The sequence below is a fragment of the Rhinichthys klamathensis genome, unplaced genomic scaffold, assembly GCF_029890125.1.
Source record: "Rhinichthys klamathensis goyatoka isolate OS25496 unplaced genomic scaffold, OSU_Roscu_1.1 h1tg000009l_1, whole genome shotgun sequence".
NCBI classification, from domain to species: domain Eukaryota; kingdom Metazoa; phylum Chordata; class Actinopteri; order Cypriniformes; family Leuciscidae; genus Rhinichthys; species Rhinichthys klamathensis.
In genome coordinates, this window is record NW_026606562.1 from 256,776 (window position 1) to 276,963 (window position 20,188).

The window sequence follows — 20,188 nt, forward strand, 5'->3', positions numbered from 1 at the left end:
TAAAAAATTAAGGATAATTTTTGGCTTCAATATCTCGTGGAAAAGAGCTTTTCCCCATAGCGTAAGCTATTACGCAGTACGAGAGATACTCTCGTAAGAGAACCTCCACAATAGTGTTTTTTTTTTACAACGTTCAAAAAGAGGAAAAAAATAGCGAGATTGTTAACGGCGCCCTCACAGCAGCATTTAGTTGTTTGCTATTTGAGTATTATAAGGTAATAAAATACAAATAATTATAATATTGTAAATCCTGCAAAGTATTTTTTTTATAAAAAAAAAGAACAGTGTGTAATTGGATTACCATCATCAAAGGGGAAAAAATTAAATGACAACAATGATTTTGATATCCCTATAATTCTGGGATTTATAGTTCCTGTTTAAATTTAAATTACTGTTATAATTGTCATTTGGAACATAAAGTGTATTTAAAAAATAATAATTAGGAAAAAAGATTTCAAAGTAGGCTACCTGGCTTATGCTTTTGAATCGCTCTCGCGGTACTTTGATGTCACAATTCACGGTGCAGCGCTGGTTCAAATCGAACAAGCCTACAGCCTGTCAATCACGCTGAAATAAGCCCCGCCTATATATTTGCTTATCCAATCAGAAGAAAAGCAGCACTCCCACCTTCACGGCGAGCTTGTCAATCTTGTGTAAATAAACCCTCCTACACACGAGGCGGAGGGTACACGTCCACTCTCACTAGAGATTTCTGCAGTTCTTCATGTAAAATGGTCTCGAATGAGTTTTTCAAGTAAGTTTGCCCTTTAAAATTGCTTTGACAACGCTGTCTTGTGCCAAAGACATAAACGAGCTGCCTTGTAAAGGAGTTAGCTACATTGGTAATGGCCTCTGAAAGCGAGCATGATGATCCATTCCAGCGAATTCTGCTTCAAATCGGTGGGAAAAGTAACATTCATTTAATAAGCGCGGTGAGCGGACCTGAAGGAGACACCGGCGTTTTACAGGACTTTATCGCTGATATGTTTAGCAACGGGGAGCATGAAGAAATCCACGACTGTATTGGCAACAGTAACGGCGAAATCAAAATCCAAACAAACGTCTGCATTCCCGACCCATCAGAACAAAGTTCATCTATTCCTGATGATCGATGCACCAAGAGCGAGAAACCAGACCCACTCGAGAATAAAAGCGTGAGTTCAAGTAGAAACATCGGCGGCAAGCAGAGAGCCATCAAATGCTCCGTGATCATATTCATCTTCAGACACGATTATGTGTGTGAGAAGGAGAACGAGGTGTGTTTGAGGGAGATCCTGAAGGACGTGAGAGCTCGCTTAAAGAGAAACGCGCTCCGCCCGGCTCTGCTGGGACTCGTCCACACGGACAGCGATCAGTCTGAGAGCCGCGCGTCAGTGGAACTACTGGATCGATCAGTGCGATCAGTGTTTATTAGTCACCCCCAACAGGCCATATGGACCGGCCGGTACGTCTCAAAGTGCCCGGATGTGTTGCAGGAGATCAGATGGAGCACATGCCGGGCTGTGAAGTCCTCAATGTCTGCAGGTTAGAAGCTCAACATAGTGCACTGTTTGGCCATCACTTTCCTAGGAGCCCTTAAAGGGACACGGTGAAGTAAAAAAAAAAAAAAATAATAGGTGGAGGAAAAATTATTTATCAGTGCTTCTGCGTTCTCTCGCAAATGTTTTTGTGTTCCCTCGAGAAACTTTGCGCTCGCTCGCAAAGAGCTAAAAAGTACGGTGGCCGAGACAGCTCAAAGTGCTGGAAATACAAAAAAAACACCCGTAAATTAAGAAAACATTTTCATCGGTTTTACAACACACGTGTGCTCCAAATACTCACAACACAAGCACATACAGAAACGCGCTGCAAATAACACAGACCACAGCGGAAATGTTTCCAGGGGACCCCAATAAGTGACGAACCCGGCTGGGACGTGCTTATAGCTCAATGTCTACTCTTTATTTATTTACTTTTTTTTTCTTGCAAAACATACAGAGGTGACATGTGTGTACTATAGCCTATACAAAATGTATTAACAATATGTTCAACGTCATCAGAATACAAATGAGAAAAGAGTTAACAAAGAAAACTAAAAAAAACTAAATAAAAACAAAAAAAGATAGAGAAAAAGAGCATGAGGGTAAGATATTAATACGGCTCCTTATGCTTTCGAATTGCTCTTGTGGTGCTTTGTGTCATACACTGATCGGTCTGCACTGAGCCACATCAAGTCAAACACACTTTTGAGTGAGTCAATGAATTAAAAACATTGATTCATCCAGTAATGAAACAAGTGAAGTCTTTATGAGTGAGTCATTGAATCATTCATTCAAGAGATTTGTTCAAAAACGCTGATTCATCCAGTAATGAAATAAGTGAAGTCTTTATGAGGGAGTCATTGAATCATTCATTGACATAGATTAAAAAAATTTAAAAAAAATTATTCAAATGAATTAAATATTTTAAAATAGACTGCAGCAATTAACATTTTGTCAGAAACTCTAGTTAATTACATGTTATTTTGTTTCTGTTCAGAATCGTGATCTCTAGCTATTTTTTTTTTTTCATCCAGAATCGCACAGGCTTCAAAATGAATAAAAGTTGTGTTTATTTGTGAACAAGATTATCTTAATGAACAAAATGTGTAAGGAAGCAACTTTTGTTGGTCATAGAGCTTATATTCGGCAACAATTCAAAAGCCATTGAAAAATTAAGCCATTGTAGTCTTTTGAGACTAGTAGGCCTTGTAAGCTCCCTAAGAGCATGTGGCCAGTATACACTCTAGACAATACAAGTAATGATGCCATAGAAGAACCATTTTGGTTCCCCAAAGAACCCTTCAGTGTACAGTCCTTTAAAAAAAACTATTTTTTTTTCTTAGTATGAAGAACATTTAAATAATCTAAATAACCTTTATCACTATAAAGAACCTTTGGATGTTAATTTTTGGATGTTAATGGAAACTTCATTGATAATACACAACCTTTACTATTTTAAGTGTACAAACTCAAACTGACTGAGGCTTCTTGCCTAGACACGAATGTTTGTAAAAATACAATGAGGCGGATATCCATAATGAGCAGGAGTGTTGAGTGTGTTTGCCTGTTGGGTTTGTTGTTCATGAGTCGGATGATTTGGGGAATTATAATGCCTGGAGGCCCCAGAAGAAGGAGAGAAAGAAAGCCAGCTTTGAATGAGTCGTTCCTCTGGCTCTTTGTGTTGCAGAAAGCGGCGCTGGCAGTAAGAGCGGCTTGTTCTGGCCCCTGAAATGTTTCCCAGGATTGTTCAGGAAGCGACACAGAGGACAGGCGGACCTCAACACCAACAGTATGGCAGTCATTTCCATTCGCTTTCAAAAAAACGGTTGTTTCTCTATTGATTAATTGCGCAATCTTTGCTCTTGCAGCAAATCCAGATCCAGCTGAAGAAGGAATCGCCCTGCAGACGAAGCCCTCGGCACAGTGACGCTTCGGGACAGGTCAAGCCTCGCACCTCTACTCAGGTCATTTACTCTTGCACTGCACCTCCCCAGCGGAGGAATGAAGGAAACACACTCGTGATGCACGATGGACATCAGAGGGACATCCCACTGCTATCACTGAAGAGTTTATTAGCATTAAATCATCTATTGTGACAATTGCTGAACACTGTGAATGACTAATGTATTAATTGCTGTTATTATAAATACAATAAGTTGTATTAGTCAGTAAGTTTTGCACTATTCCCTCATGTGATTCTGAACTAACCAAAGGAAATGAATTGTAGCTGTTCAAAACTATTCCAGTGGTTCATAAACCATAATGTTGAATACATGAAAAATAAAGTCACCATGAAATCAAAATGAACAATTCTTGTTTGTTTGTTTTTTATGGAATATGGCAGTTTATTCTATGGGATTTATCTGTGTCATTTTGTTTATTTATTAATGTGGCCTCATTTTCTTCCTCGCTTTTCTCTGATGACGTCGTTCACTGGCGCGAGGGCGGGGCAACCTGTCAATCACATGATGAGATCCACTTATTTTGTCATAATTATGACTGAGTACATCATCATTTTGTCTCAGTACATAATATTTTGACTTTTTAAAAATCTCATGATTTCAACTTTTCTTCGCATAATTGACATAAGTACATCATCATTTTTTACATTTTATGTAATAAGTTTGACTTTTTATGTCATAATTAAGTTTTAAAAACGCTTAACTTTTTTTTCTAATGTGGTGGAAATGGGCTTCCATAGACTTGTTAGTTAAAGCAGATTTTATTTAATACGTACTGCGTACAGAATAGGCTAAATCATATTTGGGATTTTCTGCTGGCTGTTTACAATCTGAACTACTAAATGCATGTTATTGAATTGAGTGATTCTTTTGAGTCGGATCTTTTCAGTTGATTGATCACACCAGACCAGACAGCAAAGGTTTGAATCGGTTTGGTTCAGAATGATTCAAACGGATGACTCGCGCACTGAATCGGTTCGGTGAGCTTCTCGCAGTGGTGCTCACTTAGGGGCGGGGTTAGGGGTAGGTCATCAGACCCCCAGTGACGGGTAGGTTTAGGGGCGGGGTTAGGGGTAGGTCATCAGACCCCCAGTGACGGGTAGGTTTAGGGGCGGGGTTAGGGGTAGGTCATCAGACCCCCAGTGACGGGTAGGTTTAGGGGCGGGGTTAGGGGTAGGTCATCAGACCCCCAGTGACGGGTAGGTTTAGGGGCGGGGTTAGGGGGTAGGTCATCAGACCCCCAGGGGGTAGGTTAGGGGGTAGGTCATCAGACCCCCAGTGACGGGTAGGTTTAGGGGCGGGGTTAGGGGGTAGGTCATCAGACCAATCAGGGATGAGTTCCCTAATGAATATTCATGAGTCTTCCCCTACCATCCTGTGAAAAAAAATATCGCCCCATATCGTCCTCGGACACTTCTTACCATAGATATGCTTCTAACGGGCCTCACAGTAACTCAAAATTATGAGCTACTAAAACCACTCAAATAAACATGTTAGCCTACATGTACAATACTGTAAACTGGCATTTTTTTTATTTGTTACAGAAATTACAAATTATTCCATTTCCACCACATAAAAAAATGCTTTTGTAAATCATAATTATGACAAAAATCAAAGAAATATTGAGATATACTAAGTCATAATTGTGAGATATTTGAAATTATAAAAAAAAAAAAATCAAAATTATGAGTCATACATTTGACTCGCATATCTCATAATTTCGGATTTTTATCTCATAATTTCCACTTTTTATCTCTTATGATGATTTAGGATATCATAATTATTACTTTTTATGTCATTATTTGACCTTTTCTTTAAGAATTTTTACTTATTATCTCGTCTTTTTAACTAATGATGTCATATATAAAAAAACATTCTCAGACTTATGATGATTTACCAAATTATGATTTCGGAAATGGGCTACAGTTATTATAGATATAACAGAATGAAATGTGTTCCATCTTGGACCACAGAGTGGCATGAGGAACCACAGCCTTCACTGAACGGCAGAGAAGAAGAGCCACTGACGGGCTGGCCGCTTCAAAGCCTGTCTGGAAACAATTACTACATGCCTTACACATCTAATATATTCATTTGAAAATAATTGATATTACCCATAAAAGAATAGTTGTATAATATTTGCTTATCACCCCCTTCATATGTTCTACAGCGAGTGATTTAATACTTAATGACAACTCGTCTCACTCAGGCGCAGTTTCCGGCGCGTCCCGTAGAAGCGCTCATTCAGTCAGATGAGTTTGTGCCGCTGCTGTAATAGCAGTTGATCGCTCGAGCGCTCACAGTTTCATTGAGAGTCAAATAGACTTTATTCTTCTTAATACTGTTTGTGTGTTTAAATCCTTGTGCTGGAGGAGATCCAGTGACCGTCGCAAGCAGACATGATCACTTCAGCCGGTGAGTGAGTGCGAGTAACCGAGAGAGAGTGCGTTTGATTTAGCTGAGTCACACAGCTAACGGCTAACACGCCGCACAAGCTCGACGAGCTTCAGAACTTTATCTGTGTTTAATGCAAATATATTTTCAATCATAAGTATGCCACATGTACTACTTTAGCGCTTAAAGGCGGTGGTGATAGTGTAAAGGTTTGTTAATGTCATTTCTCCTGGTGTTTTCACTGCTGTGGTTTGTTTACATCGGCAAAATAGCGTGATTTTTGAGAAGTAGATCTGTTATATGTCTCAACATTGTTTTGACTATATGAATAATATCAAAAAGCCATTTATATGTTAGTTTGAATTAAAACGCATGTCTGAGGTTGTTATTCAGCAGATCTGTCATGTCACTGTTGCTAAACGTTAGCCGTGATGGACTGATATGAAGACAGATGGACATACAGGCTTATATATATATATATATATATATTTATATTAGTAGTCAACATTTGAATTGGATCAAAACATTTAATCAAAGTTATACATGAATTTTAACAATCCCCGTTCTTCTCTTAAGACAACTTTGATTAACTATATATATTTATTTACTTACGCACATATATATATATACATACACTCACATGTAAATAGACAGAAGGTAGGATAAGCCTGTATATACTGTTCTGATGGATGGTTTGCTGTTTTGTAGCTGGTATCATTTCCCTCCTGGATGAAGATGAGCCACAGCTCAAGGTACTGGATCGGCTCAAACAAACATATACATGCTTATCATATGGATCTGGTTATTAACAATATCTTTTTCTTCTTTTTAAGGAGTTCGCTCTACACAAACTGAACTCCATTGTCAATGACTTTTGGGCAGAGATCTCTGAGTCCGTAGACAAAATGTAAGTAGCGCTGATCGTTTGAAGGCGTTCACCCAAAAATTGCCATAAATATGAAAAAGATTTACATTGATTTCTGTATTTTCTAACCTGAAAAGTATAACCCATGTGAACTGCATAAATCCAAGAAAAAAAATATTATTTTAAATTTACTGTAAAATAATAATACTTGTTTTTATTGTAAGTAATATTATGCTACTAATAATTAACTAATTTTGTATCTTGTTACGACTATTGTAGTACTATTGCAGTAGTAATATTCCTAATAATATAATTATATTAATTAAATATATATATAAATATAGCTGTGAGCAGCGATTACGGGCCCAAGCCGGTGGCACCGCCACGCTGGTGCCTTTAGGGTTACTGTGCATGACGGGCAATAACTTAACCCCGCTTTGACTGTTGAGAAGATGTGTACTGTAGAGCTTGCATTGGTGTGGGCTCTGCAAAAGTGTGCATTGAGGGCACATATCATATGCGTGAGCAACCTTCTGAAACCTAAAATGAAAAATGAGACACCCTACGGTCTCATGGACTTAATGGACACATGAAATAAGTACACAAGATTGAAAGTTAAATCAAGTGTGCCAAGACAGAATATTACTTGCCTGATCTGATTAGAAAAAAGTTTGTGTGTGTGTGTGTGTGAAACGTGATTGAACAATGTAGACATAAAAACATACTCCGTCCTTTTGTTCATACAGGACATTATTCAAACTGCAAAGTGTTTACTTATATTTGTGTACAATCGCAATAAAACACAACATTGTGCTTTTGTCAAACTGTAAACTAAAACTGTCACCCAACCAAAATCTCTTTTTTATTTTATACAGAAATAAATAGTCTATCATTCAGATGAGAATAAAGTTAGTTCAAATTTTAAGGAAAACTCTGAAATATAGCACATTCATTTAAAATTCATTCAGGTTCAATTACCAAACATACAAATCTTAATGTAATTTAAAGCAAACAATACATTTAAAATATGCCTAAAAAGATATATATCCAAAAAGACAAGGCCTAAACTTTAACAAGGGTTAAACAATCACTGTAACAGACACAATCATACACACACACACACACACACACACACACACACACACACACACACACACACACACAGACACACACACACACACACAAGTCAAATCACTTACATTTTATATGCAATATTGACTTTTTTCTGTTTCAGCAGCGAAAATAGTTAAACAAATATCACAGCAGAACCATCGAGCATCTCACAGCAACGCGTTCTCTCATTACTGAATGATTCAGCATTTTGAACGAATCGGTTGACTCAAAGATTCAATGACCAATCCATAATCTGTCTCATTCATGAATGACGTTCGAACAAATGAATCATTTTATCATTCAGTAATGAGAAAACACGTTGCTGTGAGATGCTCGATGGTTCTGCTGTGATCTTTGTTTATATATATATATATATACACACATATATATATATACACAAAAATAAAATAAAAACACATTTGAAGCGTGTTTGCTTACTAAATTGTGAGCAGAACGAAAGTTGCAGCAAAGATCAGCAACAGGAGTCAAATTTCATTAATCACGAGAGTGAAGAGCTGACTGGAAAAATTATGACGGAATATTTTGTGTAAAAGCGCCTATTTAAGCGAATCTGTCATTTACTCTTTTGTTGTTGTGTTTTCCCTGAAAACCGGAAGCAATCGGTCCCCGATATGGCGCTAATTTTAAAGTGACACTAAAAAGTATGCGGCTGCACTGGCATTCATAACGGTGCGCGTCCATGGCGACGAGCGAGCAAAACAGAGCGAACATTTTTTCATTTCTACTTCCATAGAAATTCATTCGAGCGCACTGTGAGCGCCACCACTATAAATGTCCTTGCGGGCGTCCGTACTTTACTTTCACTTTTAACTTAGCGATTTAAAAGCCCCCGGTGTTACACGTCAAATAACCGGTGAGAAAATATTCTCGGAGTCAAATAGGCTACCTAATATATTTAAATACAATAGGCCTACCTGATTTTGAACACAAGAGGGCAGTATAGCCCTATGTATTATTTGATATATATATTTTTTTAACTGAATAGTGCATCCTGGCTGTTTTTAAACTTGTACATTATTCTTAAATTGAAAACAAGAATAAAATGGGTTTAGTTGTGATATTTGTATAATTTTATCTAGAAATAAATGGTGTATAATTAAATTTTTAGAAGATATGAGGCTTTTAGTGTTTATTTTTTTTACATGACTTTAATCCCTCGCCATAGCAAAACAATTAGAGATATTCAATAGATATTCACAATTATGCTTCTTTAATGTATTTTCATCATGTTGAAAAAGTTTGGTGGGAATAAAATAAACCACTTAAGAGGAGTGGGTAAAAATGTAGAGCCTGGTTTTGCAAAACATCCACATTAAGACAAAAATAGCCCACTTCCTGTTGGGCTGGCTTAAAGTTGTTTGGCCCGATGAGATCTAAATGTGTACCGAGTTTCATAATATTACATGCAAGTGTGTTTGATTTATGGACCAAATTTTCTGACCAAGTTTATGAACCAAGTTAATTTAATTAATAAACTAATTATATAAAACTATTTTCAATGCACTACAATTCAACTGGTTATATGCCTTTACTTATTAATACAACTTATTTAAAAAATACAAGGCGTAAGACATTTATTTTCTTTTTTAATGCAGGCCAGACCACACAGCAGTGAAATGGCTAATCTAGCCCCCCTCCCCCTCCCCACACTCACAGACACACACACACACACACAGACGTAGGCTCAGAGAGAGAGAGAGACATAAAATGACAATTTTCAAACCAAAATATCTGACTTCCTGTTGGTTGGAGCTATTGAGTGTAAATTAGAAAGTTGTCTGGCTCGAGGAGAACAATACACAAACCGATTTTTATTACTGTAGATAAAATTAATCCCCCCACTTTTGACAAAAGGTGGCGCTACTGAGCCCTCAACACGCCCATTTCTGAAACTTTGCACATGTCTACTGGCTAATAAATGAGATGTGTCTGTCGAGTTTCATGCAATTTCAAGTATGCTAAGAGTCTCAAAAGCATAAAAAAAGAATATTAAAGTTTGATGCGTTGCCATGGCAACATTATCTAAGATATCAAGAATCCATTCACAGGTCTACATCTGCCGTGTGTTTACATTAGGGATGGGACGGTATGAAATTTTCATATCACGATTATAGTGACCAAAGTTATCACGATTATCAATATTATCACGGTTTTGTTAAAATGAGATGGAAATGTTCAAAAAGAACTGATGCTCACCCTGAAAACATTTGAAAATCAACAAACAAAAAAATACAATTAGCAGGCTAGCAGCTATGCACTTTAAGCATAAACATTATATTAACATTAACATGGAGCCCTGATAGTGAGAGGTAGAAGTTTTCCTAGTGCAGATTTTAATGAACCCGTCATTAAACCCTATCATTAATAATGATAATAACACTTATGGATGTGTGTAAGTTATGACTGAATATTATTATTATTAATAAATAATAAATCACTTTCTCTCTCTCTCACACACACTCACACGCGCGCACGCACGCACACACACTTTAAATGAACAAAATATGTTGGTTGGGTCTATGGGGTAAGAATTCGTTCACAATTCTGCGCGAGCAAGATCACATTTTGAGCGCGCAAAATGACATTTCGCACGCGCGTGAACTGAGTTTTGAGGAGAAATGTTCGTCTCGCAGATAAGAAAATATTTCGAGCGAACGAAAATCAATTTTGCATTTAAAATAAGTATTTGGATGTGCGCAGACGTTCTCTTTCGCATGTGCAAAGTTTCACTTTCTTGCTCCTCTCATACCAGCCATAAGCGCTCTCGAAGCGCAGATGGCTCGCGTGCTCAACACAACCCAGCGTTACAATATGCCATAATTCCAGCCAATCAGAGATGAGGCTGCTAAATTCTGATTGGCTGGATTGAAAACCAATCACAAGACTCCCTGCATCACCGACTGTGGACGAGGACTAAACTACTGGCATACTTATAATGACTGTTGTAGCAACACTACACAGCGCACATCCATGTCTCGGATCACCGCGGACGCAATCTCTGGTTTCATTCAAATGTGTATGTCTTGCGTCTCAGTTTTGATTGTTTTGAAAATTAAATCAGAGTAATTTAGTATTAATACTACTACAATATTGTTGTAGTGATCACATTTACTTTACGATTGATTTGGACACTTGTATAATGGATTTATAAACCGGCAAGATTTAAAAACATTAAGTTAATCACAATTCAATATTTCATGTCCCTTAAATTATTTCTGTGGTAAAAAATAAAAAAATAAAACTGTAATAAGTTTACTATGAATGAATACAATACATTATCCCTTAAATGTCACCCTTAATAGTTTGAATATGTTCGTTCGTCTTGGCTCAAATCCACTTGCTGTAAAACTTTTCTCTTCGCGGAAGCTTTGCAATAATTACAAGTGAGATAATGAAATAATTCATCTCCAATAAATTTTTTGTCTAATTATTTGCCCAAGTTAGTTGTGGTATTAAGGTAAAAATGGTTGTCACGTAACGTTAGATGACTTAGCAGATTTGACGTGTTTCCCCCTTTTGCAGCGACTTTCCTCTTGCAAGATTTGCAGACAGGGTGCCCATCCTCGATAAAATTGCCCTCGGGACTCTTGTAATAGCCAAAATACGACCATACCTCCGATTTTGTCCTCTTGGATGGCTGAAAAATCTCCCGTGCGCTGTCACTGCCTTCCGCCATGTCTTTTCGCGCAAAAACAACAACATTGCATCTGCGCGCCAGCTGAGTGCTCGCGCCTGCGTCTGATTCTGGCTGGACAGGATTTACCGCGAGTTTTCAAAATCACGATAATCAAACACGGTTTTTATGATAATTAAATTTTAAACGATAATACTAACCGCCAGGACATTTTATCGTGGTTTATCGTGAAACCGGTAATCGTCCCATCCCTAGTTTACATTATAGTAGTGAAGTTTGAAGCAAATCGGGTTAAAATAAGAGGGTGATTTCAAAGCATTTTGAAAGTGACACACTTCCTGCTGCCAGTTGGTGGCGCTATAACTTTGACTCACAATAGTCACATCCATGTGATCGGCCTCTTACAGCGAACACACTGCTGAAGTTTCATCAAGATCAGTTAATGTATGCTGAAGTTATAACACACTTCCTGTTTCCATTATTCGCCATAAATTCGTTTCCTCGCCACGGCCACACCGTTCGAGATATCAAAAATCCGTTCCCAATTTGGGATCCTCAATGTCTTGACTTCATGCACACCGAGTTTGGAGACGAACGGCGGAATTCCCTAGGAGAAGTGTTTCAAATTCCTGAGCATGCGTTTCCAAACAACCCTAAATAGCCGACTTCCTGTTGGGCTGGCGTAAAAAGTAAGAGCATGAAGGATATATGAACCGATGAGATCTATATGTGTACTGAGTTTCATATTATTACATGAAAGCGTGTTTGATTTATAGACCCAGTTTTCGGACCGCGTTCCAGGGGGCGCTGTCGAGCCCCCCTGCCACGCCCGGGTACCATCTTCAGCCCGGCCCTGATGGCCGCGGGTTCTGACCCGTGTGCAAAGTTTCAAGAGTTTTCGAGCACGTTAAGGGCCCCAAAAGTGCCCGAAAGGTTAATAGAAAAAGAATAATAATAATAATAAATAATCCTTAGGAAAACAATAGGGCCTTCGCCTTTTCAAGGCTTGGGCCCTAAATATATATTTATTTTACAGTGAAATACTGCTATTGCAATAGCAATATTTCTTTGTCTTAAGTAATTTAAACTATTAAAATTAATATAATTATTATGCTAACAATAATTATTAAATGCTTGTTTTTTTATTACTGTACATACAATAGTATTGTAATAGTATTTTCTGTATGGATTTTTTATTAAATAATAAAATAGAAAAACATTAATAATACTATGATATTATTACAAACGTATTTCATTATTGATTAAAAATATCCTTAAGTAAAACAATATCCTTAATAACAACAATAAAAATAATAATTTACAATATTACAATCACGTTTAGATGCCTCTTTTCTCAATACTCAAAGCACTTTACATGTGGAAGGGGGAATCTCCTCAGCCAACACCAATATATATATATATATATATATATATATATATATAATGAAATAAAAATTGAAAGCATATTATTTTACAGAAGAGAGCAGCCAGTCTAATTCCCTCTTATTATTTGAAGTGAAATGTCTGGCGTGAAGACGTTAATAAGCTGATAGATACGAGTGTTGTAGCTGCTAATGAGATGTTGTTCTGTGTCAGCGAGGTCCTGTACGAGGATGAGACGTTTCGCAGCCGAGAGTTCGCTGCACTGGTGGCGTCTAAAGTCTTTTACCACCTCGGTGCCTTCGACGAGTCTTTAAACTACGCGCTGGGTGCTGGAGATCTCTTCAACGTCACCGACGACTCCGAATATGTGGAGACCATCATTGGTAAGTCATCAGCTTATTTCAGTTTTTCAGCATTGATAATAATTAGAAATATTTCTTGAGCAGCTTTTTGTACTTTTTGATCAAATAAATACGACTCAAGCTTTTGAATGCTAATGAGTATATGTGTTGTTTCGCCCATCAGCCAAGTGTATCGATCATTACACCAAACTGCGCGTTGAGAACGCCGAGCTGCCAGAGGACGAGGAGAAGAAAAGCATCGACCCTCGTCTGGAGGGAATCGTCAACAAGATGTTCCAGCGCTGCCTGGGGGATCACAAGTACAAACAGGCCATCGGCATCGCGCTGGAGACCAGGCGCTTGGACATCTTTGAGAAAACCATCCTGGAATCTGTATGTTGCTCATCCGCAGAGTCTTGCTGAATATTGCTGGATCGTAGTGTCGTTGAGGTCATCGTTTAAGAGTGAAGTGTGCCGTTTATGAGTGTCCGGTATAGCGAAATATCGCAATTTGGCTTAGTGTGTTTGAGGGAATGCATTGACGTCACTTTCCCGCCAAAACACACTCGCTCAGCCGGACTGAGTGGCAGAAGAGCGGCTGCATGATGCGATTAAACAGGGGAAACTGTGAAAACGCGAGTAAAACAAACCATTACCAGTTTAAACTAAAGGTTGGACTTGATATAGAGTTCCTCACAACTTACCAAAGATCCAGTGATCCGTGGATGTTGACATGCAGCAGGAACATGTTTCCTGACATTTATATGAGCCTGATTTCCACGCCGGGGAAATACATACAGCAAATTTACATGCGAACGCTTTATATAACTACAATATAGGTCTAAATCCATGTGATCACTTGCATCAATATCAATGTTATATATATCATCATATCGTCCAGCCTTAAAACTTGTATTTTTGTCAGTGTTTATTTAAAAACATCTGATTATGCTTAATAAGCTGACAACGCACGTGGTCATGTAAACGCAGAAACCTGTTGTCTTTTATCGGAGTAAGGTCATAAACTGGTCCACACCGGTCATTTTTCGCCTTTCACTCCAATTTTGCGCGGCATGTAAACGCATGAACCTGCTTTCTTTAAATCGGCTTATTGAAGTGCGCATGTGTGACGTGACAGGAAAGCACCCTTAATGCAGATTTCAACACATCCAGACAGAGCGAGCATTTTGCAGGAAAGGAAGAAGGAAATATATCACAAACCCAGACTTTTTCATGACCCAGAAAATGATAAAAATGTGTCCATCTCGTGAAGCACAAGTAGAAGTGGCCAGTCAAAGCGCTGCATGAGAGGATAATATACGAGCTGTAAGTTTCCCACTGACATGTTGCAAACTTTATCTAAAAACACAACCCACATAACAAATTAAATACGAGTCAGATACGCAAATGATGGTTTTGTCGTCACACAGGGGCATGGCCTGATTTGTTAATAAATCATGTAAACGCGCCGCGGTTTACTTGCGTTGTCATGGTTACTGGTGTGCATGTAAACGTGCTCAATGATACAGCAAATCCACCTTTCCTGGCTGGGTCCAGTTGTTTCTGTGAATTGCAGCGATCCATTTGCTTCTCTGTTCTGTAGCTTTCGAGAGTCTGTAAAAATATACCTCAGATTTCTTGTCAAATCTAGTTGTACCGTCGATCTCAAAACTCTTTCCCGTTTTAGATGTGTTTTGTGTTTCTCGCAGCATTCACGCTGAAAACCAATGCTGTCGCTCAGTGTTTCTGCCACTCAGTGGGTCTCATTCATGAAACATTCGTAAATATGAGAGTGATTTGCGGGTAAAGACTAAGAGACCTTCCCGAAAACTCATCTCCTGATTCACAAATACTTCGTAAACGTCAGATGTGAGAGTGAAATGTGTGTGTGTGTGTGTGTTAATGAATTCCAATCAAACGTAAATGCGTGCACGCTCATTCTCAATTACCATAAATCCTGCCCATATAACCGACTGACAACTATATATGGGCATCATATTATGACACCAAACGAAGGATTTCAACGTCTTCTCAAAAGCGAATGAAAAAGAAAAATTTCTCAGATGCAGAAATCGAAGTTTTATAATCAGAAGTTCATTCAAAACACCACATTTTATTTTCAAGCGTACATAGTGGCGTATCAGGTCCTAAAAATATCAGGTCCATTACAGATGCAGTTAATGGAGTTTCATCTGTTAATCAAACAGTCCCAGAAGTAAAAAGAAAAACCGTATGTAATTACTATAAATAATATTTTTTCAAAATGCTGTGTAAATATATACCCGATTAAGGTGAATTAAAATGCAGCCTTAGTTATTAATGACAGGGTATCCGCGGGGTCTTGAAAAGTATTAAAAGGTGATAAATCAATTTTGGGAAAATTAAGACCCTTAAAAAGTATTAAAGTCTTATCACGGCTTTATAAAGTCTTACATTTTGAAAGTATTTTTTCTGAATTAGCTATCCAACAGTTTGAGTCCCAAAAACATTGTAAAAGTGTGTGAATTTAGTCATTTTTATTAAAAAACAAACAAACCGGTACATAAAAAACTAGGCTATTGTGGGTGCGTCCGTAAATTGCCTCTGAGGCGTGTTTTTTTTTTTTTTTTTTTTTTTTTTTTTTTTTTAAACCCCTTCGGCGGAAATCCCGCCCTGCAGCCGATTCTAAAGTTTTCATTGGTCATGTCAATCACTGTACTGATTGCCTACACCAAACACTGATCCCTAAACCTACCCGTCACTGTAACCTAAACCAATGAAATCGGTTGCAGGGCAGGATTAAAACTGTTAAGTTAAAAGTATCACTGATGTAAATGGTTACAGCTTGAAGTGACGGTGAGGTATTAAAAAATATTGAGAAGTTCTTGAAAAAGTCTTGAAAAGGTATTAAAATTAACTTCAAGAGTCCTGCATATACCCTGAATGAGCAAAACGTTCGGATGTTAAACTCTCTATTTACGCGTGGCTGGGAGCAGGTGTAGATTTCTAACATTTGGAAAATACCAACATTTTAATGAATCTGAAAATTTACGCCAGAACCACTTTAGACACGATTTACACAAAAATTCGTTCTGCTCGTGTTTCATGAATGAGACCCAGTGTGTGTGACCGGCGACCGCAGTCACTCCGGCCGACGGCGACGTCACGCGCATAACCTCTATTGTCAAATCTCACAGGATGCAATTTAATTAACTACATATATGTGCTGTCAGTTTCAGAGTGGAGCGTGGCATTTACACACCTGACGTGTATAAATGAACACAGTGCCGAGCTTCACTCTGAAATCAGCAGTGCACCCCGTCAAAATAAAAGCTCAATGGTTATCTTTTGAAAATTAAAAAAAATTAAGTTAAATTAATCACCGTGTGATCGTCAACGAGTGGATCTCTGAGCTGCTGTGAGTGAGTGGAGGCGGGGCTCATTTGCATATTCATAGAACCGCGTATACTAAATGAGGCAAGGGTGTCGAGTTACATTCAAGCTATTTTAAGGTGTGAAGACATTTTTTGCAAGGAAAAAAGGTTTAAATATGTCATTTTGGATATCAAAGATGAGTTTTTAAGAGATACAATTATTGACTACAGGGGGACTTTAAGATGTAATATGTTGTGAACTGGTGGATGTGATGTCATAACTTCAAGGACTTTACAGCGCTCACCATTTTACCGTGTTGTGTTTTCCTGCAGACTGACATCGGTGGTTTGCTGGCCTACAGCCTGAAGATCTGCATGTCCCTCATGCAGAACAAGAAGTTTCGTAACGAAGTCCTCCGAGTTCTCGTCAAGCTGTACATGAACCTGGAGAAGCCGGACTTCATTAACGTTTGCCAGGTGACCTGTCCTGAGCGCGCTTCAGCTTCACTGCGCATTCAGAGATTCCTCTCTAACATCTTTCTCTTTCATCACAGTGTCTGATTTTCCTCGACGACCCTCAAGCGGTGAGTGATATTTTGGAGAAGCTGGTGAAGGAGGATAACCTCCTGATGGCCTATCAGATCTGCTTTGACCTGTATGAGAGCGCCAGCCAGCAGTTCCTGTCCTCCGTCATTCAGAACCTGCGGACCGTCGGCACACCCATCCCCGCTGTGCCCGGATCCACCAACACGGGCACTGTGCCCACACAGGAGAAAGACAGGTGGGCATTTTACCTGTTCCATATTGGTGTATTCAATTGACCCTTCGCAGGGAGTTTGATTGACAGGCAATCTGACCAATCATAATCCGCCTTTTTTGTCAGACAAAGCAGTCAGGAGAGTTCCTATATTAACATTGGAGGATTTGAACTTGAAAAATGGCGTATACTGACGTCTTTCCGCGGTTGAAACAACATTACTTCTGATGTTTATTTAATGCTATTAATGAACTAGAAGGAAGAGATGATCGGTTCACGAGCAGCTTTAACTGAGACTCTACAGCGATCTGTCAGACACATTAAAGAGCCACAACACGGTATTTATTGTTTAAATTTCTTAAAAAAATTACCAAATTTGAAAGTTGAGACTTTTTTTCATATCAAAAGTAACCTGGTCCGTCCTGTCCTGGCGTGTTGTCGGTGTCCTCTCTGCTCCGCGATGTATTTTTCACTACGTGAGAACATGGTGTGTGTGAGAGCGGCGTAGCTTGTCGGACATAGCAACAGTAACTAAAGGGGGCGGGTCTTTGCGAACGGTCAATTGCATGAATGAATGAGGCATTTATATAGCGCTTTGCACATGTACTATTGTACACCCGATGTGCTTTACAATCATGTCAGAGAATCCCTCCTCAACCGTCCACCACCAGATTTGTATAGCGCTTTTCACAATACACATCATTTCAAAGCAGCTTTACAGAAAATGCATGGAGTCCACATTACAATTTACAGTGATCTGCTATCAGAGGAAACGGTCTAAGTTATGTATTTCAGAAATGTACATATACAAGATCACAGTTAGAGAAAAGGTATTAATTTAAACAATGTAATAATTTAATACAGAAACAATGAGCTCATTGAAGTAATGAAACTTGTTTGTCACATTGTGTGTGTAAATGAATAGGATTGGTGTCTCTAACGCACGGGACAATAGAGACACCAGAATAACAATATTCATGATTCTGAAGCTGAAAATACTGAATTATTTCAGATGAATATGCTTGCACTCGGTCACTGACTCGATATATTTAAAATAATGAAGGCCACTTTTTACTGGTAACATCAGACAATCTGGCATTATCAGGACCACAAACTAGAATTTTTTCTCACACAGAAATTTTATTTTGAGTGAATTATACACAATACATATTGTCACTATCCACGATACATATTGATGCATTTTTGTATTGCGATATATTGTGACACCTCTATTATAGTAAAACATTTTTTCAATCTCTGTCTCTTTCAAAAATATCATAATTAAAAAAAATATTTTAAGTATTTATACATCATCATGGTAGTATTTATTGTACTACCTTTTAAAATCATTGTGCAAGCTTTTTACTGTAATACAGTAATAAATATCATAATGCTCTCTTAAAATAGGCTTAGTTTCATCGCCAATTTTTATCATTTATTTTTTTGTTTTCGTGAGATTCAGCCTCTTAATCACGGGGAAATCATTGTAACTCAGCCTTGAAAGAGTGAGATGTGCTGTATTTTTCACAGTAACAAAACAAAATGTATGAGATGACATATTCATTCTATGTTCTATGTCCATATTTCAGTGACGCAATGGAGACAGAAGACAAAGCTGGAAGCTCTCCGGCTGGAAAGGCTGTGGAAGTGGTGAGTCTTCACTTTAAGTCTTTTAACTCGTCAGATATTAGGCTTGTATAAAGTGCGTGTATGTGTTTTTTCTTCAAATGTATTTAAAATAGAAGGATGAGCCGAAAGACCAGAACTCAAAAATGATCAAAATATTAAGTGGGGAAATGGCCATTGAGCTGCACCTTCAGTTCCTCATTCGAAACAACAACACAGACCTGATGATTCTCAAAAACACAAAGGTGAGAAACCAGTGTCATTTTTAGCATGAATCAAATCCCAGATGTTGGTATACTTCATAAGCTAAGTATAGTTTTATTCCTGATTCGTTTCAGGATGCGGTGCGAAATTCGGTGTGTCACACGGCGACGGTCATAGCGAACTCATTCATGCACACGGGAACAACAAGTGACCAGTTTCTACGGTACAGTTTCTACATTCACATGCTCACCAAGCGAAATGTGGCCTCTTGATGTAGTGTAAACTGAGAGGAGAATTGTCACCTTTTTATTTTACAGAGAGAATTTGGAGTGGCTGGCGAGAGCAACTAACTGGGCCAAATTCACAGCAACAGCGAGTCTTGGCGTCATTCACAAGGTTAACGTTATCATATGCTCACTTTTAGGGGTGGAACGGTACACAGAAGTCACGGTTTGGTTCATACCTCGGTTCAGACATCACGGTTCGGTACAGTGGAGGGAAAAAGCAAAACAAAAATGCAGAAGGCATTGTATTTTTTAAATAAGTTTTATTAATAAAGGCATAGAACCAGTTTATTTGTAGTGCAATGACAATAGTTTTATATAATTAGTTTATTAATTAAATTAATAAAAAGACAAAAAGACCTTGCGATATGTTTGGTAATTGTACCTGAATTAATTTAAAATTATTTTGCTATATTTCAGATCAATATATTTGTTTTCCTTAATTTTAATTAACATTATTAATTGACAATGTAACATTATTCTCATCTGAATTATAAATAATTGATTTCTGTATAAAATAATACTACCATTAAAAACACATTCGATTTTCTTTTTTAATCAAGGTTGAATGTGTAAGATTAGTGCTCCGAGGACCAGAAATGAAAACCAATGCGATATGACGAATGTCCAAAAGACAGACTGTTTTGAAATGGAGTTGGATAAATATGTTTTGCTTTTAAAACAGTGTGTGTGTGATTTTGGTTGGGTGACAGATTTCTGTCTGTTTCAGAT

At 38.0% G+C, this 20,188-nt stretch overlaps 2 protein-coding genes across 3 annotated transcripts in view; both read left to right on the forward strand.

Annotated features, from left to right (window-relative positions):
- Positions 1-815: 815 nt before the first annotated feature.
- On the forward strand, positions 816-3,474 carry LOC130094658 (uncharacterized). The gene is made up of 3 exons (XM_056261058.1): positions 816-1,524; positions 3,208-3,309; positions 3,389-3,474. The coding sequence occupies exons 1-3, from the start codon at positions 846-848 to the stop codon at positions 3,445-3,447; spliced, it is 840 nt and encodes a 279-aa protein (XP_056117033.1). The 5' UTR covers positions 816-845; the 3' UTR covers positions 3,448-3,474.
- Positions 3,475-5,706: 2,232 nt separating this feature from the next.
- The window catches only part of psmd1 (proteasome 26S subunit, non-ATPase 1), a 61,298-nt gene continuing 46,816 nt past the window's right edge, over positions 5,707-20,188 (forward strand). Inside the window, exons 1-11 of one of the 2 annotated variants that reach the window (XM_056260507.1) lie at positions 5,707-5,896; positions 6,584-6,627; positions 6,709-6,782; positions 13,105-13,274; positions 13,417-13,625; positions 16,919-17,062; positions 17,140-17,366; positions 18,932-18,992; positions 19,088-19,213; positions 19,307-19,395; positions 19,490-19,568. In XM_056260507.1, coding sequence (XP_056116482.1) covers positions 5,881-5,896; positions 6,584-6,627; positions 6,709-6,782; positions 13,105-13,274; positions 13,417-13,625; positions 16,919-17,062; positions 17,140-17,366; positions 18,932-18,992; positions 19,088-19,213; positions 19,307-19,395; positions 19,490-19,568 — 1,239 coding nt within the window. In that variant the 5' untranslated portion in view covers positions 5,707-5,880. Of the gene's footprint in view, positions 5,897-6,583; positions 6,628-6,708; positions 6,783-13,104; positions 13,275-13,416; positions 13,626-16,918; positions 17,063-17,139; positions 17,367-18,931; positions 18,993-19,084; positions 19,214-19,306; positions 19,396-19,489; positions 19,569-20,188 lie in introns of both variants that reach the window. The other variant, XM_056260506.1, reaches the window with a different exon arrangement.

Excerpts from the sequence above, each read along its gene's own strand:
- LOC130094658 (XM_056261058.1), top strand. The coding sequence starts at position 846 with ATGGCCTCTGAAAGCGAGCATGATGATCCATTCCAGCGAATTCTGCTT. Across the intron at positions 1,525-3,207 it reads GAAGTCCTCAATGTCTGCAG|AAAGCGGCGCTGGCAGTAAG; the intron begins GTTAGAAGCTCA and ends TTTGTGTTGCAG. Across the intron at positions 3,310-3,388 it reads GGCGGACCTCAACACCAACA|CAAATCCAGATCCAGCTGAA; the intron begins GTATGGCAGTCA and ends TTGCTCTTGCAG.